The following is a 24,089-nucleotide window of genomic DNA, read 5'->3' as shown; positions in this document are numbered from 1 at the left end:
AAACCATGAAGAAATCTTTCCTGACAAAAGTAGCAGCCATGAGAAAAGTGAATTTGGGCTACAACTAACAATGTATCTGCTGGATATTTGGACTGTTGATAACAACAAGATGTCTACAGATACCACCTTAGGCTTTAGGAGTTCTTTTGACAGACCAAAAGTATATCATTTATAATAATATGAAACAGAGAAACGCTGCAAATGCTCGCTGGATCAAGCTGTAACCAGAGAATGTTTGGCATTTTTGGTTAACATTTTTTTAATGAAAACAAATGACTCTAATAATTAACTAAGCAGGTACAGATTCATGTTTTGTCAATTTACTCATTGATTAATTAAAATGACTATTTTAGCTCTAATAAGAAATAAAAGGATCTTTCTTCAAATGTTTTCTGCAGAATCTTCCTCTAAAAAGACACCAAACAATTCTACTTTTGTGTAAAAATGTTGCTTTTAGTGTTTGGATGTAGAATCTATTTTGGGATTTTTTTTTTCAAAAGTATAGTGCGCACATTCCTCATTCAGTGTGTAATAATCTGGAAGGATCAAAATGTTCTTTGTGAAGAGGAAACAAAAGCATTTGAATCGTTCAAGGGGCATCAGTTCCAATTATTATTAAACCAGCTAGGAAAAGTAAAAATACAATAATTAAAAGGCATAATTGTTGTCTGCTCATGTAACATGTGTTGACATCACTTGACCCAGAAGTTGACACAGAAGAGTGAGCTTTTAAATCCGGAACAAAAAAGGGAGAACGGGACAAGAGACAGAAGGAGAGGGAGGGAGAGGGTGAAAGAAGACAAAAATAACAAAGGCATGTGCCTGTCTCTCCTTGGCATTTTCCACTCCGTTACATAAAATCCCCCTTCCCCTTTTTCTCAATCCTTTCCTCCGACTCCCTCTCGGCTCCTCCCTCCTCCCTGTCATTGGTCAGCTGGTCGGCTCCACAAAGCCACAAACTTGTTCTCTCCTCATCCAAGTGGCTCAGAGTCCACCGAGTCAAAGAGGGGAAGCTGGGAGGGAGAACAGCGAGCATCAGTCACCTTGGAGCAGTCGGAGTGAGCAGAGGGCGTGGGAGATGATCCGCAGCCTCTCTGCTGAACTCTCACCCATCATCTCTGATTGATTATCTCCTTTTTCTACAACTCTCCAGCAACATGAGCTCCTCGTCAGCCAACCTTCACAGCAAACGCCTGCCCTGTGAGTCATCTTCAAAACTTCTAAACATTTAGTCAGAAACTCATCTTTTAGTTCAGGTGGATATTTTAAGATGTAGCCACAAGTTTGCTCCATTAACACAGTTTTGATGTGCAGATGTAGAGCGGGGCATCGGGGAGGAGAACATGATTCTCCATATATGGTTGTCAGAAGTACAGCACACACAAAGATTAAGGCAAAGAAACAGAAACTCAAGCTACAATGAAAGCCTTTCCAACTGCTGTTCCATTTCATGTATTACATATTACAGAGCTGCCGTTTTCTTTATTTATGATAGACACCAAATGTATTAACTGCTCCACGAGGCATACGCTGTGTGTGTGTGTGTGTGTGTGTGTGTGTGTGTGTGTGTGTGTGTTTCAGATAGAATGTAGAAGCCGGTGTGACAGCTCAGTCAGTGTGTTAAATAGCTGCTGTTGTGTTGATGTTACCTGAAGTGAATGGTCAAATAGCTGCACTAGCCAAAAATCAGACAGGAACATTGAATCATCGCCCTGAGTAATATACCAGTAATACCAAGTGAATAGGTCACACTCTCTCTGCACAGGAACAGGGATGCATTCCCACACACACACACACACACACACACACACACACACACACACACACACACACACACACACACACACACACACACACACACACACACACACACACACACACACACACACACACACACACACACACACACACACACACACACACACACACTGAGGCAGCCTTGGATTAGGGCCAGTGCAGGGCTCCAGACAGAGATCTCTTATTTCTAATGGGATTGTGCCTGCAGATCTCAGAGTAGTCGACTGACTGCAGCTTGTTCCACAGACACACCAACCCAGATGGAACACACAAGAACTGAAACTGAATTAGTCCCAGTGAGATCAGTTTCTGATTTCACGAAGCTAAAAAGGATCAGGGCTGCGACTCCAGAGAAAGACGTCCCCCATCTGTTGCTCTGCCCAGAGCCTCTGTGCCTCTACAGTCCGCTCTGTCTCGTTTTGATTATTGTGGGACTGTGCCAGAGAGCGGCACATCGGTGTGCTGTAGAGTGAAGGACCGGCCAGCTGCTTAGAGCCTGTTACAGACAGCAGGGTGTCGGGTGGAGAAGGAATTGTTCCTATTCTCCATGTATTCTTAGCGCAGTCCCCTTTGACTTGACCCAGATAGGAACAAGGAGTAAATGATGTTTATTGAGCAAATTAGTGAGGCAAAAATCCATAACATGTACCGTCAATATCTTTAATGGATCACTCTCTGAAGGATCCATACAGTACGTTTATCTGCTGTGCTGCTCTAGTCATTGGAGCTTAATGTCAGAGCTAGAGGGACACAAATGGGAAAAATTAAAACACTTCTTTTTGTTCCTCCTCCTTGTTAAGGCATTGATTACAGTTGCAAATTTCCAGCAATTAGGTCGCAGTTGTTGAAACCAAAGACGTGTAAATTGTTAATACTAATGCTTACCAACGTGTGAAAAGCACACATGTGGAAAAAACACACAGATTATTCTATTATAAACAATGCCGTGTGGCATATCACACGTGGCTAAATATACTCTATGTGTGTTTGTGTATGATTATATTAAACCGCCGTGGGTAGATGGGTTACTAAGGTTCCCATCAATCTAAGTCTAAGCTGTGCAGCCCTGGGGACATGGAGCAGCTCCTCTCATTAGTTCTCTAACAAATCCATCTACTCACTGTTCAGCTGAATCCTCCGTTTGGTCAGTTAATGATTCGGAGTTTGTTCACCGAGGCGTCGGCATTGCTGGGAAAAGGAAACATCACTCCTCTGACTATCAAAACAAAACAAAACGAAAAAGGTTAAAGCTGCTAAAATCAATACGTTTATATTATACACCTGTGAGGGTGTGCAAGGAAAATAAAATCCATCAGAGTAGAATACAATTTAAAAAAAATGACCAAATAATACAGAAGAAATACAATTATAGTCACAGCATTTATAAGTTTCCAAAATTGTAATAAAGAAAAAGATTATTTTAAAAAAATCAACCCAAAATCATAAAGTCAGAATTATTCTTAGAGCTTACAATTACCAAATTTAAGACAGTATAGTTCAGATGTAATGTGGTTTGAATACTGTATTCTTATAAACTACATACATTTTTTGTGATTGTGATACCATGAAGGAATAATCAGTCAGTGCTACAATAAATCATGATAAAACAGTGTTGAGTCTTTTGTAACCAGCAGCATCTGCGGACTAACCCGCCTCAACCTCAACAAACATCTGAGATATGTCTGAGTCTCTGCGTTGAGTCTAAGCAAACATTCCTACAGTTCTCCCAGCTGAAGTGGAAATAGTTTAAACCGGCCTCACAAACACAGAGAGAGGCAGCTGATCCAGGGACAGGAATGTGTAGGAGCCTTAACCTTAAGCCTGACAGAGACGACGTACTCGGCTAACCTTCACTACATAAGTCAACGTTGGAGTGTAATTACAGATTCAGTCATCACTCCAGACGCACGTTGCTTTTATTGTAACAATAGGAGCAAACCAAATAACACCGTTTTCTTTATAATAAGGCTTCTATGATGATTAATCGTTTTAAAATTACGCTTGTTCAGCGTTAATTATCTTGCCCAAACAACGCTTTGAACATTATTAACAGGTTGGCTTGTTTGAGTACATGTTGATCTTCTTCTACTGTGAATTAATAATTAGTTATAAGAGGATTTGTTAAAGTGTATATTGTCAGCTGGTGAAGTCTACTGTGTTGATCAGAATTCATGGCGGTCTGCTTGTGGACTTATGGAGGACAGTGGGACAGGACACTGACCTACAAACAGTCCTATTGTCAGTGGGGAAGGAAGGAGAGGGTTAACACTGATGTCATTGTTGTCCTGACGGACTGGGCTGATGGGGCTGGACGCTGCTTTGTCCCAGCGAAAACAGACAGATCTAATGTGTAAATGACAACACGCACATGCATGCATTGAGATACAGACCAGACCAGACAGACACACAAGCACACATCAACTACTCCAATGCATAATTTACGGCGCTTGAAACTGGAGCCCAGTAAGTGGCAGGTTTTTGGAGAGGAAATAGGGATTTGTTTTGGCAACCAAAAATAAAAAAGTGTGAGACAGAGCAAGTGCATCGTCTCCAAAGATAGTATCGTCCATTTTACGAGCGTGGCCAGTTGTCTGTTCCACTTTAGTTCAAAGCATCATGTGCTCTGAGGAACGAGGAAAAGACACAAGCAAAGCAATGTGAACGAGTCACTAGAAAATAGAAAAGTGTAATATGGGAACTTTACCCTTTAGGATGTGCTGAGCAGGATGTGGTAATGTTAGTGATACATTAGCACATTGCATTCATAGTTACATCTCTGCTCTTGCTGTTCGAGCCGGATAAATCTTCTACCTGTAGCCAAACAGGCGCTCTACCATTCCTCACTGAGACACCATTAATTACTGTAACAGCTCGAGCACAGAGACTGATCCACTAATGACCAACGGAGACTGTTAGCAGCCTGCTGTTGGGGTCAATGTTGCGCTGGAAGGTAAACGGAAGAGACTCTCAGTAAAAAATAACAAGACATCCTCTTTAACTAACGAGCCCATGCAGAATTCATTCTCTCTATCCTCTCCATCTCTATAACCCACACTCTTGACTCACTTTTGGCTAACCTCCATCCCGTCATTCCCTGGATTTCTTTAAAGACATCCTCTTTGTTTTTAGCCTTTCTGCAAGTGTTCCTGACCTTTCCTACCTCACTCATGTTGCTGCCTGTCTGTGTTTACAGTCTCTCTCTCTCTCTCTCTCTCTCTCTCTCTCTCTCTCTCTCTCGAGAACCCATCTATGTGAAATAAAATCAGCCCAAACCAGTGTTACCACATCTATCCCAGTATTTAGGAGTCAGCGTTGCCGGCTGGCTTAGTGCCAGCAGGTGGTCATGCCTCAACTAGTCCACATACAATCACAGAGTGTGTTTGAGAGAGACACACAGGGAGAAGAAGAGCTACACTGTTACTTAAGTATGGAAGGCAAAAAATGACTTATTCATCAATAAATATAAACAAATAAAAAAAAAACTGAAAAATCTAGTCATATGTACTTACTCATATGTTTGATTTTAACATTTATTTATTTCAGAATTTATTGATGTATTTATTTATGGATGATGTCATGAATGTCACACAGGGAAACACGTGGAAGTATGTAACACCACCACCACCACCACCACAGCCATTTAAACAGGGATGACCTCATCCATTTGTACAAAGAAAACTACTTCTTAGAAAAAGCCTTGGGTTGGATGAATAGACTCAGGCTGAGAGTCTGGAAGAACTGCTCCGTAATCAAAGCTGAGGAGGTTGTGATGTTTCCCACTGGGGTTTCTGTTTAACTAGTGTTTACTCAGGGGTCATAGCCAGAGCTGCTTCTTCAACCAACAAGTGTAAAAACAACTGGATCGTCTGGAGAGTCAGTTTTCTCTGCTCAGTTCTGCCCTGACCTTCTCTTTCCCCGTCACAAGGGAGCCAGCCTGTGAGCTCACATTTTCATTTAGCACAGTGCTGGGCTAATGGCAGCCTGTGAGCGACACCGAGCCCTCCTGCTATTCCTTCACTTAGCCTTCAGATCAATGCGTTGCCTCGACTGTTTGTGCAGCACTTCTAAAGCGGCGTTTCAGGATCCCATCCTTGAAAATGTGACAGTGGAAAGAAGCACGTGATGCTTGAATAAATTGATACAGAAAGTGACCTGATTCTCAGCATTTGTGTGTTCTTTGTGTGTAGAATATAGATGCATAGTCGAGCTGAAGACAGTAGAGCATTGGCAATCATGTGGGGATGATGCATTATATCTGCCACGTCTGCTGAGAAGTGATGACGGAGTTTTCACACAAATTTGATGAAAGCAAAAAGGAGGAATTTAACAAACATCTCATTGAAGGCTGTAACTCAACTAAACACATTACAGGCTGAGTTTAGGTGAATTCAACCGTGGCTAAATTCAAAGCGATTTCCTGTAAATGGCATCATGACTAAGGAGCGCAGGCCGGTCCCGTTCCCTCACATCTGAGCCTTTGTCCGGCTCTGAATGGGCTCTTTCTCTCTCTGCCTCCTGAGCGGGGGATCTGGGTTTGTCTTTATGTGGGGAGGCAGAGTGGCACACATACACGTCAGGCCCGCTCTGTCTGTCTCTGTCTTTCTGTCTGTTCCAGTCATTCGGCATGTCCAACTGGGTCTGAACCCATGGCCTTTTCTTTCTCCAGTCCCTGAAGACTCAGAGGACTCAGCGGAAGGAAGGAGGGGGAGACGGAGAGGATGGAGCAGGAGAGAGAGAGAGAGAGAGAGAGAGAGAGAGAGAGAGAGAGAGAGAGAGAGACACAGGCAGAAAGAAGGAAAGAAAGTTTAACAGGAAGGAGGATAGATAGAGAGACAAAAGACAAAAAGACAAACAGGAACAAAGACACAAAGAGACAGAAAGATGGGGAAAGGAAAGACAGAAGAGAAAAAGAAGACAGAGAGAGAGAGAGAGAGAGAGAGAGAGAGACCGGAAGTTGTTCTGCACCGCCATATTGACGGCCGTCCCAAAGCTCTTATTTCTGCTACATCCCAAGTCTCTTAATTGCATCCCCCTGAACTTTCGGTTCAAGCGAGGATCGAGGAAATGACAAATAAGAGACTTGGGACGTACCCAAAGACAGACAGAAAGAAAGACATAAAGAATGAAACATATACAGAAAGAAAGACATAAAGAAAGAAAGATAACAAGATATAAAACAAGAAAGAAAATAGAAATAAAGGCAAAAAGAAAGAAAGAATCTCTTGAGCAGCCACAGGCCCTTCAGACATCTTGCAGTATGAGACTAAAGACTTTGGGCTGCAGCGGTCTGTACATCTCATCAGCAGTGGACGTTTTTTTCCGTGTGAGTGGTTGTACTAATCAGAGGTCACCAGGGTTGTCCGCGGCCAGGGAAGCCGTATCGATCAAGGTGATTAAATGAGAAAAGAACTGGATAGGGAAGCAAAATCAATGTGAGGATATGCATCTGTAGCTAACCTTTAAGCTCACCACAGGCCTCAGCCTTTAAGTGGAAACAATCAATGCTGTGATCAATCAGTGTTTAACTGAGCGTGAAGAAAAACTACAGGATAAGCAATTTGTGTAAACCTGTAGCTTTTAATGAAAAGCATAATTTTTCTTGGTTTCAGCACAAACATGCTATTGAAGTCCTGTCCGCCCTTCTTTTGAGAAGTAAAGAGAGGACGGTCTTTCATCAAGTACAAATCCAGTGTTTTGTCTGACGCGATGTCCTCGGCTGGTCACATTAAACAAGGAGCTCTTTTCATTTAGATGCACGCGTCAAACAGGCAGCTCCTGATTGTGAATGACATCTTGCTTTGTCAGCGCTGCTCCCTTCGCTTCCGAAAGACTCCGTAGACAATATAGTGTTTCTGATTGTGCAACAGTGCAAGAAAAGGGACGCATCACACACTCGCACAACCTCCGACATCTACATTAAGACACAGGAATGCTGCAAACACAAACTGCCATAAAGACGACTGGCACAAGATAAACAACTTGTAATCATTCACCTGCCACCTCACTTTTCTTATGGAAGATTGCAGCTACTAAAGAGCAGTTGTACCATGTGACTGGCGGCACTAACAGACTCCTTCATTGCATAATTGTAATCACTAACATCGCCTCTTACACAGACTTTCTGTGTCTGCTTGTTAAAGAGCAGTGATGGAAAGTACTTGAGAGGGTGAAGTGCGCCAATTTTACACACCAAAGTCTGTGTACAGGTTTCCAGAGGGAGCTGATCCAAATCTGATGAATTGCCTCGACAGATGTCACTTGAGTCGGCGTCAGTTGGGGCTGAAGTTTAAAGACGAAAGAAAATCTGGTGATGTGGAGTTAGAAAGAAGTGAGCTCACCAGACGGCTCCTCATCTCTAGCTACTAGCATAATGTCCTTCAATCTCCGACCAAACTGTCAAAGTTGAATTGTGGGTAATGCAGTGACCAGGTTTTGACAAGGAAGAAGAAAAAGACAATGTCTCTGGTTCTGCTGCGGCTGTGGAATTTGAAAGATATTGGCATTTACCAGAGAGGGTGACTAAAAATAAAAGATTTCATTGAGTGGCATTATGGTTAGCATAGGCTGCAGCATTTCTGGAGCCTGACCCATACTAGGGACGAAAATAGTAGTAATAATAATAATAATAATAATATCTCAGTCTCTGCTCCACCAATTTTGACCATTATTATTATTTGCAAATTGATTTCTTGCAAGGCCTCAAACTCTCTGGAAGGTATCCCATTAAAAGGGAGATAAGTGAAGCTGGATCTTTGTCAACATGTTTTGTTGTCTTGGGAGCTAAAATGCGGTATGCATTAGGTATGCAGTAGAAAGCCTTCATGTCCATATGGAACAGGAAATGAATGACGTTTTGGTTAGGGATGAAGAGTAAGGAGGAGGATGAAGCAGTTTTGTGCACAGAAGGGTCTGAACGTGTCCGACAAGCCAGCGAAAGGCATATGAGGTCGGTTTATCAGATCATGTTATTGAAGACTAGCCAGGCTGCACAGCACTATTGATTAACACTATTGATATTGTTATGATCACTGACATGATCATTCAAAATGTCATTTACACAAGACACATTGATGCTTTGTTCTTCTGCTATTTCAGCTCAATAGTTTGAACCAAACACATGCAGTTACACTATGATAACTGTGTCAGGGCAGATATTGTCAACTCATCACTTAGATTTGTGTGTTTTCAGTCTTTGGGGAATTCCAGTCTATATTTTGTCTCACACATACAGTAAGCCCATAGGTGCAGTCAGCCGGTCCAACCCTGTGGTTTGAGTTGTCCTCTACTTCTCTTCCCTCCAAAGCTGTCTGCCCAGTCTGATCCCAGAGCCAAGCAGGTCCCTGCACCCAGGAGGCAGGCTGTCAAACAGGGCAGAGCAGAGCTGCAGTGACAGGCGAGTGTCCTTATGTCACCGCAGACGCGTGGACACGACTTGTGGGGAGGACTGCGCTGACACAGCGCTCCGAGGATCGCGACCTGTTGCTGCTATTAGGCAACGTTGCAGCTTTATCCTGACTGCAACAGTTATGAAGTTATGGCTGAAATGCATCTTAAGGGGAGTCCCCTAATATTGCCAGAGATAACAGACAATCCCTGGAATCCTTCCCTTTCCTAGTGTTGTAAACATCCTGAGCTGAACGTCTTACTACTCTCCATCACCCAGTGCTGTGTATTTCTAGAGCTGCTGTGTCTGCTGCTGTCAACACAGGCTGGGTAATCTTCCCATTATTCCCAGTTTAGACATGGCTTGAAAGCCTTATCCAATTAGCTCAATCCCTGACCGCATGTTGTAATGGCACCTCAAAACGCAGACACTGCTCTAATGACTCATGCAACATTTCAGTTATAAGCTGAGGGGGGAAACAGAATAGAAATGCACTTTACAACTAGAAAGGCGCACTCAGTAGAGCGCAGATCTCCGCCAGGTGTGTCTTCAACGACCACCGCTGTATTGTGTGATTGAATGAATACAACCAGTGCTGTAAAGTCATCATATAGTACACTTCATGCAAGCGTGCCAAAACACAAAAGGTAAACTCACCAAGACGTCTGGCCGCTTAGCAGCGGCTGAGTGGTGGCGAGATACTCAACAGTGTGTACACTGGTAGTTCTGCTAGCGGTTAGCCAAACACAAGGTCAAAAAAATACAATAAAAGTGAGCCGCAGAGCAGCAGCCGAAGGGAACTCAGCAGCGTGTGTAGTTGTAGTTGCGTTAGCCAAACACACCGTCCAAAACAGTTTTTTGTCCCACCGTGTCTCTGGCCGCGGACTAGTGCCTGTAAGTTATCACTAACGGCCCCTATACCAGCCAGTGGGGCAGTTAAGAGTGGTGAGTGAGGGGCAACAAGTCAATGGCAGTAAATAAAACAGAGGTGTTTTGAGACATTGTGAGTCACACCAATCATGAGAGGTCCTTGAAGCATGCAACCATAACTGGCCACCCAAAATTATTGGGTAGTTTTCTGCAGCAGAATGCGAGATTAGCCACGGACAGACACAGAGGCGCACACTCACTCAGTCATGGACGCACAGCCGAACGCATAACCTCTCTCCAGGATTACGCCTGGTGGAGATAATAAAAGAATGCAAAATGTGTCAGTGCATAGCTACTCGGTATGTGCAGTAGTTCCATTTCATGCCAAGAGTTACATGAGAAGAATGATATTTCAGATGTCTGTAAGGTAAATATGAAGCTACAACCAGGACATAGAAAGCTTAGCTTAGCACAAAAAAATGGAAACAGGGTGAAACTGCTAGCTTGGCTCTGTCCACCTACAAAACCCTCTAAAGCTCACTAGTTTACAAGTCACACTTCATCGTACAAGTTGTTGTAAAAAGGAACTGCTTAGCAATTCGACGTGTCTTCAGACTCAATTCAAGTGTTTCCTTCTCAGTGAAAGAAAAGAGCACTCACAGCGTCAGACATTTACAGTCCAGCATTTCCCCTCTCCTCATTCCTCTTGCAGTCACACTGCTGCAGTTCACCCATCCACTCGCACACATTGGACGTGCACTCAGCCTTATTGCACTGATGCTGATGAGGGAGAAAAGATTAACTTAGTAAAGGACCTGGCAGCTTGATGTGTGGATCTGTGGACATTTAATAAATGTGCAGGCTAGAACAGTGGTGAATGTTTGGCAAGCTTGTTTTATTAGCGTCCTGACAAAAGACAGAAAGAGCAGCTTGTCAGTGGAAGTTCAGTGGAAAATGGAAACAGTTGATCAACAATATCGTTTCATAGTCAAGATATATGTGACCAACTTTTCATTACCTCTCCATAAGTCCATACAAAGGGGATTCCGCCTCCTGATGTCTCTCACTTACAGCTCAATGGCTCCCCCTTCTGGCTACCAACATTTGGCCCCTGAGTGACTGTAAAATGGATCTCAAACTATGTGTCATATTATACAACACCAGGTTATGTCACTGCCTAGCACACCTACATCCAGAGAGGAGGAAATGGTTTGAAAATATCCTTGTATGGTGCTTGATTGTAATGCAACTTCCTGGAAGCAAATGTTAGAATTCCCGTGAACTGGTTTCTAACTTAATGTCCTTCCTGTTGCGATTGCCAGCGGAGACCGAGCGAGGCCAGAGGCTTCCAGACGTGGACGCAGCACAGCAGCTCAAGCTGAGAGAGAGACAGCGTTTCTTCGAGGAGGTCTTCCAGCATGACGTGGACGTCTACCTGTCCTCGGCGCACCTGTGTATCCGAGACTATAAGAGGCGTGAGTCGGACTGGTGGCCTTTTTGTAAATCCATGCACAAATGCACGCTCCTACACAGATGCCTATCATTTCACTGCTTCCCCTCTCTTGCAGCTCCAATTGGCAGCATCTCGTCCATGGAGGTGAACGTGGACTTGCTGGACCAGATGGAGCTGATCGACATCTCTGACCAGGAGTCCTTGGATGTCTTTTTCAGCTCTGGGGGAGAAGAGGGGGTGCTGACCTCCCCGCTGCCAGGTACGGCAACCAGAAACAGAGCAGAGATTACAAGAAGCGCTGCGCAGTTACATCCCTAACAAGATTTTGTTTTCTCACCCATAGTCCAAGGAAACAACAACAACAACGAAGTCATCAGTAATGGACTCTTTCGACACGTCCTTGAGGGTCTTGATGCCAAGTCCCGCGCATCCTCCACGTCTTCAAACTCCTCCTCTGACAGTCAGACTACCAATGCCAACGGAAGAGACACCCCAGTTGTCCGGTCAGACGATGAGGAAACGCACACCAGCAGAGTGAAGCGAAGAGCCGTGCCTCCAGAGATAGAGAGGGTGAAAAGTCAGACTCCATCTTCGTAGGAAGCACCCTCTGCACACCAGGTCTCTCCACCTGCAGCGCGGTAGTTGACACCTCGGCCGAGGGCAAGGAGTTGACTTTGAGATACAAGCTATTGAAAGAGGCCTCTCAGCCGCGACACACTGGCTCCTACAGCTGCTTTCAACCTTTCCTTTCATTTATGAGTTGTGCTCTGTGTGTGTGTGTGTGTGTGTGTGTGTTTTGGAGGTGAAGACCGTGAACTGTAAATATGGAGATTTATTCATTCTCACCCGTTTCCATTTATGTTTTGGCACGTGTTGACAGATACGATTTGCTCCCCGGTTTCTGACCTCACGGGACCTGTTGTTGGTAAACGATGCATTTTGTACAGTATTAACAACCCAGGGCAGTAAAGCATTGACTAGAACAATACAATTGGGTGACTTGATTACATTCATTTCGCAATACAAGGCTTTATACTGTTAAAAGTTCTGTATTTCAAACCAACACATTGTCCTGCCGATGCAAAAGTTTTCGAAGTTCCAATTTTAAATGAATCTCAAACCGGAGTTCTTTGTTTTAACAATAAATAACTAATAATCAACAAAACTGTTCCTGGTTATTTCAAGGTGTTTTAGATAAATGCTATTCACCTAATTACCTAAACCGAAAAAGGGAAAAGTACAAACGCTAAAATTAAGGGCACGGGCGGATCTGAATTAGTTGGTTTATGGAATCTATATCTGCCTGAATAACCTGGTATTATTATTATTAACCTATTATTCCCTATACGAATAGACCACACCAGACACCAAAGAAACCACACACCCAGGTAAACGTAAAACAATATATTAATATAACTCAAAATTCACTCGGTATACAAAATACACAACCAAAAATAACCGTGAGGCTCCCGCCGTACTTCGGCACAATAAACTAAACATTCACAAACGATCCCCCCAAACCCCGTGTCCCATTAGTTCTGTAAGTTCCTTAAGTAATGAAAAATAGTCCGTTGACAAAAAACAATCCCCGAGGAAAAGTCAATAACCGGCGGATGCGTGGCGAGACGCCGCGGTCCCTGTATCCGCCGAACCCGCGCTACCTCACCACAGCTCGTCCCGATGTGGCCCTCTGTGCTGTTCCTGGCAGAGACTCCAGCCTGTTAATCCCTTACAGCTTTCTTCGGATCCTTGGCTGAGCAAATGCCGGCAAACCGTGCTTTCCGGAGACCAGTGAACGGAGCTCGCTTCCTCCAGTGTGCGCGCACACAATCTTCCCTCGCGTCACTTTCCCCCCGACACAATTTATACAAAACACCGGTGAACACAATTACACCAATAACAATAACAGATCCTATTTATATCCTGTGTCATAAATACTAGCAACTGATAAGATTACATTACTTTATGTAGGTGAAGGAACATAACCCACAGGTTCCCCATTCACATTTGCTGTAACTAGCAGGCAGACTTCTGGCAATCATTACAAGCTGCTTCCATGGAAGCTTGAGGAGAGTACAACCACAGCCTGTAATGCAATGACGAATGCAAACAAACAAAAGCTGAGACTTCCCTGCAAGCGTTGTTCAATTCTAAGGAACCTGCATGAGTAAACACACACACACACACACACACACACACACACACACACACACACACACACACACACACACACACACACACACACACACACACACACACACACACACACACGTGATTATTATTCTTTGTGTGTGGGTGTGTAAAGAAGAGGGGGCAGGGTCTTGTCTCCCTTTGCTTACATGTCAGAAACAGCCAGTCCTCGGACACTCTCACAGTTGGATGTACTGAACAAGCATCATGCTCTGCTTCTTCTTCCTCCTGGTAAGTAGGAACACGGACTTCAAATCTTTTTGAAATGACTTTTAAAGTTAGTGTTACTTAAAAAGGAATATTCATTTATCTTTAATTGTGATTGAAATTGTGATTTAAATGATGTAATATTAATAATATTTATTATTATTATTATAATAGGGTTCCAACAATTTGATTATCTATGAAAATCAGTTACTTTTTTTACCTTTGTTTACAGTCAATATTATTTTCCATCACTCCGCTGGTCTAAGTTCCCGTGGAGGTCAATGTCTTCACACAAGTGTTTAAGCGAGTCAGTGGTGTAAAAGTTACCTCTTTGATACAAAAAAATTAAAATACTCAGTATGGTCAAACATGAGTTGCAAAGTACAGCATCCCACTGTGATGGAATAATTTCTGTGGAAATGTCTGTGTGTGTTTGTATATTTATGAACTGGTTTCCCAACATAGCGGCGCAAGTTTTAAATAATTTCATTGCCAACTGTAGAGACAACTTCAAATATGAGCTCGGCCTCAAACAAACATTCTTTCTTAGAAATGTCATCATAACGTTCATTATGAAACTCCTAAGGAAGAATGTCTTCATAATGAGGACGCCGTGCTTCAGGTTTGGTTGGCTTCTTGTCTTTCAGGTTTTCTATTCCTCAAGTGCAACATGCTCAGAGCTGCTGAGCCGTCACAGGAGGAATTGGATCATTGACTCTTTTACTATTGAGGAGGGGCATCCAGGGCCCTTCCCATATGAGCTGGGCAAGGTGAGAAACCATCCAGTTAGTCAATAAAAAGTTGAGCCAGAATAGCCGATGTGTTCATTTTCAAGCTCAAATACCAAATATCAATTGATAGACCTGTTGATTATAATTAATACAGTTACCAAACATGGCAGATCATGTTATTTCATCATGAAAATGTATAAAAGACAAATAAAAAGTCTCAGGCTCCCCAAAGCCAACTGTAAAGTGTTTGTTGCTTACAGATAAACCTTGAGCGGGACTATCAAATTCATTTTGAACTCTTTGGAGAAGGAATAAATGAGGAGCCAATAGGAGTTCTCTCTATTCATAAGGAATCTGGCACCGTGTTCGTACACAGGGCTGTGGACTACGAGGAGAAGAACATGTTTCAGGTTAGACTCGCATATAACGTTCCAACATTTAGTAACAACTAGTAATCCACTTTTGTTATACTGCTGTAAAGTTCTACACACCGATTAGGGATGCACAATATGTCATATTGGTATTGTAATAAATAAACAAACTACGTTTTTTAAATTTTCTTCAGTATTATTATGTTATCTTCAGGCCTTTGCGGCTCATACAAGCAGGACTCCTCACAGTGGTGTTGCACATTTAAATCTAGTTTTACTCCATATCATTTTACAACATCCATTAATTCAATCACATTATTTTCTTTGCATTGTGACCGCAATTGAAATCACATCTTTCAATCCGCAGCTGAAATTTCAGGCCATAAAGACCGATTTCTCGATTGACACCAAAATAGGAGTTGAAATCTCCATATTGGACATCAACGACAACCCACCACGCTTTCCGGTGGATCTGTTTGAAATCAGCGTTGATGAGAAAACCCCACAAGGTAAAGCCTACAGTAAAGAGTACATGCTTTTTTTTCCTCTCACAATGTCTAATAAGTACACTCCTTTCTTCTCATTTTCCCAACAGGCTCACCTCTCCTGACTGTGGTAGCCTATGACAGAGACCAGAGAGGGACGCCAAATTCAACATTCCACTATAAAATCAAGTCTGTGGCTCCAAACCCTCCAGACACCAAGTTCACCATTGCTGAGTCCGGATCAATTTCATTTAAAGGGTGTTTGGACCATGAGGCAAGTGTCTCTACAGTACATACTATACAGTAAATCAAATTGAACTAGCTGTTCTGTATGGAAGCCCATTCCGACCAGCAAAAAAAGAAAAAAAAAGCCTTTTTTTTTTATGTGACTTTTTTGTTTTGTTTTGCTGACGGGAATGGACTTCCATAGTTCTGCAAGGTCTTCACTTAGAGAATGTAATATATGATATGTATGCAAGGGAATACAGCAAGCTCGCTTTGAGCAAGTTATGTTAAAAAACACACTGCAGGGTGAGTTGACCACGTTTTTTTTTTTTAAAAGAGTAATCTAATCTAGTATTTATCTGTGTTTCAGGGACTGGATGATATATGATATCTCATATTTAATGGATTTATTCATATTTATATTCACTTTAGAACAATATTGATTGTGATACACTGATCATTATAGAAGGAGCACACTGGACTGGAGTAGTAACCCAGTTCTGTAGACTATAACTGTAATCAAATTATTTTTCATTTTCTTGCATTAAGGTGGCTGAAATGTTCACAGTGGTGGTGGAGGCCAAGGACCATGGTGACGTAGTCAGTCTTTCCAGTTCAACCACTGTCGTCATCTATGTACAGGACGGCAACAACCACCTCCCAACCATCAGCGGACAAACTGTAAGCAGTCGTCCTGATTAGCAATGTCTGGACAACGTCACAAGGATTTTAAAACACACAGTTCTACATATCTTTCCAAACACAAGCAATAATCACGCCTCTAATGTACGATTCTGATGTACAGTACATGCTAGATTTGGCATATTGCTGTTGCCATTTGAAAATATGACAGGAAGTCATGTTTAAGTCAAAACATTAATCTTTGAAATTCTAAAATGATATTTTTGTTTAAACCTATTTTCAATTACTCTAGGAAAAGAAAAAAATGATAGGAAAACAATAATATAGGATTAAAACTTGTCACAGTATTTCAAAAAATATAAATATATTATTAATTATTATTGTCCATATAGGGACAAACAAACAAACAAACCAAAACAGAGACATGGGAAACTAGAAATAAATAAAGCAAAAAATACAACTGAAAATGTGAAACAATAATAAACGGAAGAGGAATTTATGCTGCAAGTTGGAGTTGCATAATGCAAAAAAAACTATTTACTTTTTCTGTTTTACTCTATCATCTAATATAATTATTTTCAATAAGTGGACGCAATGTTTTTCAAACACTTTTGTCAGTCATTTATTTTTATATAGTTGTTTAACCCCCAAATGTATAACCATAAAAACATTATTTTTAAATGAGGTAGGAATATATAGAACAGATTTTTCAGTGCTATGTTTATCCAGATAATTTTACACTTATATCTTCTCGTCAACTCTCAGTTATTGAAGGTGAAACATGTAGGCTACACTGTGCTTGATACTGGTGGTAAGAAGCAGCATGGCAGGTTTCTTTCCCCTGACCTCTGCACCTCGGATTCTTACTGTAGGGCTCTGGCAAAGTAAAAGAAGGTGAGACCGGGACTTCTCCTCTGCGGCTGCACGTTTCGGACAAAGACACCCCAAACAGCCGGGCGTGGAGAGCCAAGTACACCATCCAGGGTGACGAGGGAGAGCACTTTAACATAAAAACAGACCCAGACACCAATGATGGAATCCTGACAGTCATAAAGGTAAGTGACGCCTAGCTGCATGCTTCACATTACAGCGACACCCACCTCTAGTCGGATATGTAATTACGTCGCATTCTTGTCACGGTACGTCTGCTCTCACTTGTGGTTTACACGTTTAAGTGCTTTAACAGAATTCATGTTTTATGAATGATACATACAATAAATGAAAAATTAAACACAACCACGGTATAATTTCAGCCTTTGGACTTCGAGGGTGGAGCCCAAGTGGAGCTGACCATTTCAGTGGAAAATGAGACGCCATATAGCTCCTGTAAAGTGAGGGAGAAGACGCCCAGAGGCCTCTGGAAAGTTGACTCCAGTGAAGGTGACGACGATCCTCCGTCTCACTCTGTAAAAGTCGTCATCGAAGTTGAGGATATCAACGACCCCCCACTTTTCAGTGAGACTGTCAAAGAGGCCGTGCTGAAGGAGAACGCACCCATTGGAACCTGGGTGGAGAAGGTGACAGCTGTGGATCACGACTCCAGTCAAGCGAGAAGTTTCGTGTAAGAGGATATGTTTACGGTCTGGTTTGTTTGTCTAGCCTGATTTTTAACAGATCTGGATCACAACATGTATTATTTTTCACTTGGGGAAACGGCCGTGGCGAAAGTCCAGTGCCCTGGTTGTAATATGTGGGAGCTCTAATCTGGGACCTCCTATACTAAAGCACATTGTATTCGTCCTCAGGTACAAAGTGGGAAATGACCCTGCAGGCTGGGTGACGGTGGATCCACACACAGGAGACATCACAACATCCGAGACGCCAGATAGAGAATCCCCTCATGTCGTCAACGGCGTCTACACCATCTTAGTGCATGCAGTGGACGAGGGTAAGACTCAAAGTGTTGCTGAATGGCACAGACGCAAACCAATTATTTGATTTGAGGAAATGTTTCATTCAAATCTCTACTGCTTTGTCACACTATTTTAGCCATGCTACAGCAGCATGGATCTAGGGATGACTTTGGTTATCCCCTGACTTTTCCTCTGGTGCCACAAGCAATTCAAAGTTTTCCCTTATTTTGTGAAATAACTCCAAATTTGCTGAATGGATTGGCACAAAATGTGTTTCACTCCCTCCAGTAAATACACGACACCTTTAGTTCGTTTCCACTGATGGATTTATTCCTCGTCGTGCGCCACCGTCCTCAATCCACCGTCGAACTATATAAATTACATTTAAACATACAAAACAATCTGACATGAACATTTACACAAACAGTTTAAAACGCAAATATGCACGTTGACAAATTTACATGCGTTACGTACCTCACTGGCTGCACACAACCGAGAGGGAAATGAGTCCACTTAATACGTCCGATCAAAGATGATCACTTTAACTTAAACAGTAACCCTTTAACTTCAGTTACTTTACTTAAACCTTTAGCGACTTCTGCCGCTTCACCTGTCCTGCTTTCACCGTGCCACAGTCAAAACACGTCCCAGTGCAACGACGCACGCAACAATAGTTCCCCCCCCTTTATAGAAAACAAAACGAAAAACCCATACTCATAAAACAAACCGTACAAACAACAACATATAAAGAAGCATACTAAACAACAACATAAATAACCTTTATGGCAGTTAAAATGTGGTATAGACTTTCCCCAGATGATTAACCCCGTAGGTGGAAAAAGTAGCCTACTAGATCATTGTCTGGTACTCAAAATAAATTTAAAAGAAAAACTAACTTTGTTAAAATGGCGGGGGGGGGGGGCAACAAGACCGCTTCTGTTCAAACCAATAGATGGGCACTCTGCAGTCAGTGCATACAACCGCTTATCAATTATGAATATACAACTGATTATTAATTATAAATTATTCAACCGATTATTAATTATAAATATACAACTGATTATTAATTATAAATATACAACTGCTTATCAATTATAAATATACATATAAAACTGATTATTAATTATAAATATACAACTGATTATTAATTATAAATATACAACTGCTTATCAATTATAAATATACATATAAAACTGATTATTAATTATAAATATACAACTGCGCTCCAAAAAACCCAAAAAGAGACTCATCTCAATAAATAAAACGAGCTATGGACACCACGGCGCCTTAAACTTCCTTTTAGAATAAACAGTAGAATAAAACATCCCCACAGCAGACCACATGGACATGTAAAACAATACAACACACGAAACTACGTTGCCAGCGGTTGTTGACGTTCTCATCGGCGCTCAGCAGCATGTTGTGGTACTCACCGATCTGAACGTCAACGTGAAGTCCTCCATAATGTGGTCCAGGTTCAACGTCTCAGAGCACGACGGAACCAGTCCATCGGTCTCTCTCCCCCAGTGTAAGCAGTCAACTCGGCCTCTCTGGTCCCGCTGCGCTCCTCACACACCTGAGTGTCCACCACAGCATGTCATGCTAGGCTAGCCAGACCCAGCTGTCCATAGTGTGCAGGTTACGAACATAGTGGGTGTGTTAATTGGAGTAATTCATTAATTAAGCTAGATATAACATTTTTAAACTATGACAGGGGTTCAATAATGCTAATTATAACCGCACCCCAGATGTGATCCACAATACGATTGAGCTGGAGGTGCTAGTGGCTCAGGCACCTGAACCCGTGACCCATGAACTGAAACCAGTCAAATCTCTGATCATTTCCGCAGTGTCACCACTTTGGACACGGATGCATGAAGAGAACGTGAAGCTCCGCCGTCCTGCAGCTTCTTTCCTCTGTTCTATTCCCACTCAGTTTATCAGGGCTTTTCATGTGACTTGTGCTTTTTATTCCATAACGGATGCAACTTGAGCAAAGTGCTTGTGATAAATAGTGGCCTAAGTATAATTACAGAGCAAAGAAAATCTCCAAAAAGTAAAAGTACACACAAAAAAAAGAGCAAATAAGGAGAGTAAATGTAATTCATCACTTGCACCCCTATATACCACCTATATCCAAGCACCGGTTAAAAGATTTGTTGGAATAAGTTTGGTGATCCTTTTTATCTGGCGCCACCAACATTTCCATTTCTGACCAAATACCAGCAAAACAGCCTAAACCTCCCACTGCCGAATGTTAACATGCTAATCTAAGGTGGTGAAAATTATACCTGCTTCACATCAACATGTTAGCATTGTGATTGTGAGCGTGTTAGCATACTCACCTTAGTGACTCGTATTCTTGTTTTTTTTCCCCATCTTGGACAGGTAAGCCACCGTTGACAGGCACAGCCACATTGAACATCCATGTGATTGACCAGAACGACAACGTGCCTCACCTCACGGTGGACTATGTCGATGTGTGTGTGTCTGACGGCCCCATCACCACCAACATCACAGCCTTTGACCTGGATGACAGTCCATTCGGAGGGCCTTTCACATTCGAACTGCTGGGGGATGTCAACAGAAAATGGAAAATGGATCCCTCATATGGTAGAGACAGCAAAGTGAAATATTAGGGCATACATAAAAAAATTAAAAAAATACATTTAAATTTGTGATTGCCTCTCACAGGATACATAGCTGGACTGGTGAAGGAGCCCGATGTGTTGACTGGCCTACATACAATTTATCTGAAGATCTCTGACATGCAGGGAATGTTTGGCTCTTATAAACTCAGTGTGACCGTGTGCGACTGCTCTGTGACATCCAACTGCCGAAACCGCGCTGCCACAACAACAGGTGCCTCCGGCGCTATAGGCGGCGTAGTGTTTGCTTCACTGTTTTTACTCCTGGGTAAGAAATGAAATTGTTGCCTTTAGTATCTGAGAATACGGTGATATTGTCACAATTCTGATAACTCACTCCAAATTGCATTTTGTGGCCTCCTACTCGCTGACAGTTCTGCTACTGATGGCGATAGTCATCACCTGCAAAAAGCAGTTCACCACCATAGAGACCAGTAACTCCTCCGGAGAAACACTCCTTGTATCGAACATTGAGGCACCTGGAACCGACTGCCAGGTCACTGCTTAAAAACTTTTGCCTGTGATACTTTTCCAGATTTGTGTCCATGCTAATATCAGTTACTGTTTTTTTCCCCTCAAGGTACCTAATAGTGTCCTGGCACTGTCCACTGATAAGATGCACTACCGCTCATCTCAAAGGGAAAGTCTGCATGACAGAAAGCGACACAGCTCAAATTCAAAAACGGAGGGAAACGATGGAAATTATGTAGACTAAGTTTTTGATTAATTGCAATAATCTTCAGATTTTGATGAGTTTTTATGTTGGACTTTCAAAGGTTTTCTCACATAATACTTTGATGATAACCTGCCTTGTAAAAATGAAAGAGGTATTTTGAGTGGACCCACTGTAGTCAAAATGATCCGTTTATCACAGTTGCTCCTGTCACTCTTCAACAGGTAAGGGAGCAAAACTCCATCCGCAAACACTTCACAGATTACAGACCGGAGAATGTTTCCCACCAATTCAATGATGACTGGATCCAGGTAATGTGCACTTATTGAAGGTCAAGTATCAGTTACAACTGTGCATGCAAATAATTCCTGTAACACTCTTTCCTCTAATCATAGACAAATGGGAATTCTCTAATAGCCAATGGCAACTACCGCAACCACCAGGTAAACAGTTGTTTGAATTGTCATTATTGCTCATTACTTTGAGGAAGCAGCTGAAGAAACGTAATCATGTAAACTTGTTTTTGTACAGATTGATGACAAGAGGACAATGAAATGGAACTCAAGCTCTGCAATGGACCGAACTCTCCGAGCCCTGCTTCATAAGGTTGGTAGTCCACCTATAGTATCATGTATACTCTGCAAAGTAAGACATTGTAAAAGCATTCTTCTGCCTGCAGCAGAATAATCGCTGTATAGTAAGACTTTGCTGTTTTTTTCCACTCTTCCTGCAGAAGCTCTCTCACCGGGAGACAGAGAAAGACCTGCCAGAGTATCCGCCTCACCTTTACGCAGATGAGAGGGACTCGGACAACTTCTCGGAGCTGGACCGCATCAGCATTCACGACGAGGATTCAATCGAGAACGCGCTGAAAGACTTGGGCCCCAAGTTCAAGAAACTGGCTTCCATCTGCAAGCCGCCACATACATAAAACATCACATAACCAACATATTTGTGCTTGAGCTGTGAAACAAACAGGACATTTTTGAAACCATACAAGGGCTGCAGTCGAAAAGTCCAAAAATTACCTCTTAATGTCTGTTCCTAACCACTTTTCCTTGACCTCTATGGACAAAAAAACATTGGGGTCAAGGAAAGATGTAGTGGAGAATTCATGAAGAGTTAGGAAAAGACAGCTGTGGTGCTTAGAGAATCCGACTACACTTTCACTAAGCTACGTAATTGTGATGTGACTGTGGACGTTACTGACGTGGGACTGGCATGGGGAAATTACGATAAACTCCAAAAAGCACATCAGATACCATATATAAATATATATATTACAACCCAAAACCGACCATTCATGTGTAATATTAAACAGTTAAATATTTCCTGTGAATTCAACCATTTTTTATTTAGCTTTTTACTGTTTAATTATTGATTGTAGACCTATCTTGTTGCTATTGTGAGGAATTTTAAGTTTTAAAGCATTCCTAGTGCTGGATATTATGTGTCACAGTGTGTTTAACCAAGGAGTGTGGTCATTGAATGTATATTGAGTGTCTGTGATGGGGGTTTGAGGAATGTCAGAAGGTGTAAATCTGCGGGGGAAGTGGGTAGTTCACTGAGGTGTCTGCCCAGGACAATGGGTCAGGATCCAAGGAGGAGCCCATTGGACTTCAGCCAATCGTGGAGCTGATCGATAGGTTGAGGAATGTAACTCTGGGGGGGCAAAGGAGCCGTTTGTCCCCTGAGAGAATCAGACTTCCTTCGTACCATGGGGCAGATACATCTATCTGTCCTGTGGTATGAACGGGGTCTCATATTTCTTGAAATATTTTACTATCAGTAGTGTAATTTGGTTTGTGATTGTTTTGGCTTCTGTTAACAATATTAAATACTTTTGATTTTGACCTGGACCTGCTGACTCCTGCCCTGCTTGCTGATGGAACAAAGAGTGCAAAGGGGGGGGGGGCTGCTGCTTCTTCTCCTCCTCAGTGGCCTTCTTCCTCTCTGTTTGAGAAATTTCTGAACATTGCACTATACAGTGTCCCCTTTGCTGCTGTAAGTCTGTAAATGTTCATGCCATGGAATGAAGGATTATCTTCATATATAAACATGGACACACTGGGGAAAAAGACTTCATTACCAAGGTTGGAATTAAAATTGCAAAAGGAATATACCAGTCAGAGGATTATATGGTAAATGAGTTGATTGAGGTGTGAAGAAGTATATGCGTTTTATTCCTGCTCCTTTTTTCAGACATTTATAAATGTATCTGGTTTATGAGAATTGGTTCATTGTCCGTTTGCTATATTTACTTCTCATTTTATTGATTTTGTACAGGTTAGAATGGAGTAAATACATATAAAGTGAAAGAAATGGTTGTCAGTCTATTCATCAACGTGAATTTTATTAGTTTATGACTATATGAGAAGAATTGTCAGAAATCGGTGCAAGGGCATTTCATTTATCATCAAGGACCATCGAAGGGTGTGTCACTTTAAGCCGCCGCAAGGAATTGTGGGACTGTATTATCTTCATTCCTTTGGTAAAGGATGGTCCAGTGTTTCCTATGCTAAAGGAGCCAAGAAGGGAACCATTGAAGCAGATTTCATTA

At 42.2% G+C, this 24,089-nt stretch overlaps 2 protein-coding genes across 2 annotated transcripts; both read left to right on the top strand.

The window, feature by feature from the left end:
* The first annotated feature begins 987 nt into the window (after window positions 1–987).
* On the top strand, window positions 988–13,861 carry LOC137879490 (dysbindin-like). The gene is made up of 4 exons (XM_068720239.1): window positions 988–1,200; window positions 11,374–11,526; window positions 11,620–11,763; window positions 11,848–13,861. Exons 1-4 carry the CDS (start codon window positions 1,158–1,160, stop codon window positions 12,099–12,101), a joined length of 594 nt encoding a protein of 197 aa, XP_068576340.1. The 5' UTR covers window positions 988–1,157; the 3' UTR covers window positions 12,102–13,861.
* A 4-nt stretch (window positions 13,862–13,865) lies between these two features.
* Window positions 13,866–23,382, top strand: cdh27 (cadherin 27). The gene is made up of 17 exons (XM_068720235.1): window positions 13,866–13,925; window positions 14,549–14,671; window positions 14,893–15,042; window positions 15,371–15,512; window positions 15,599–15,762; window positions 16,263–16,394; window positions 17,228–17,410; window positions 17,609–17,916; window positions 18,101–18,243; window positions 20,597–20,821; window positions 20,903–21,124; window positions 21,231–21,352; window positions 21,437–21,562; window positions 21,754–21,840; window positions 21,925–21,972; window positions 22,061–22,135; window positions 22,263–23,382. The coding sequence occupies exons 1-17, from the start codon at window positions 13,902–13,904 to the stop codon at window positions 22,458–22,460; spliced, it is 2,472 nt and encodes an 823-aa protein (XP_068576336.1). The 5' UTR covers window positions 13,866–13,901; the 3' UTR covers window positions 22,461–23,382.
* The last annotated feature ends 707 nt before the right edge of the window (window positions 23,383–24,089 follow it).

Source organism: Cebidichthys violaceus, unplaced genomic scaffold (genome assembly GCF_023349555.1).
Source record: "Cebidichthys violaceus isolate CVI_PGR_0920_01 unplaced genomic scaffold, fCebVio1.0.p SCAF_25, whole genome shotgun sequence".
In the NCBI taxonomy this organism is placed as follows: domain Eukaryota; kingdom Metazoa; phylum Chordata; class Actinopteri; order Perciformes; family Stichaeidae; genus Cebidichthys; species Cebidichthys violaceus.
The sequence above is the reverse complement of the archived record's forward strand: the minus strand, read 5'-3'. Positions and strand labels throughout refer to the sequence as shown.

Bases quoted from the DNA above. Each gene is read 5' to 3' on its own strand.
- LOC137879490 (XM_068720239.1), top strand. From the start codon at position 1,158: ATGAGCTCCTCGTCAGCCAACCTTCACAGCAAACGCCTGCCCT. The intron at 11,527-11,619 runs GTGAGTCGGACT...CCTCTCTTGCAG, and splicing joins TATCCGAGACTATAAGAGGC to CTCCAATTGGCAGCATCTCG. The intron at 11,764-11,847 runs GTACGGCAACCA...TCTCACCCATAG, and splicing joins GCTGACCTCCCCGCTGCCAG to TCCAAGGAAACAACAACAAC.
- cdh27 (XM_068720235.1), top strand. From the start codon at position 13,902: ATGCTCTGCTTCTTCTTCCTCCTG. The intron at 15,513-15,598 runs GTAAAGCCTACA...TTTTCCCAACAG, and splicing joins TGATGAGAAAACCCCACAAG to GCTCACCTCTCCTGACTGTG. The intron at 15,763-16,262 runs GCAAGTGTCTCT...TCTTGCATTAAG, and splicing joins AAGGGTGTTTGGACCATGAG to GTGGCTGAAATGTTCACAGT.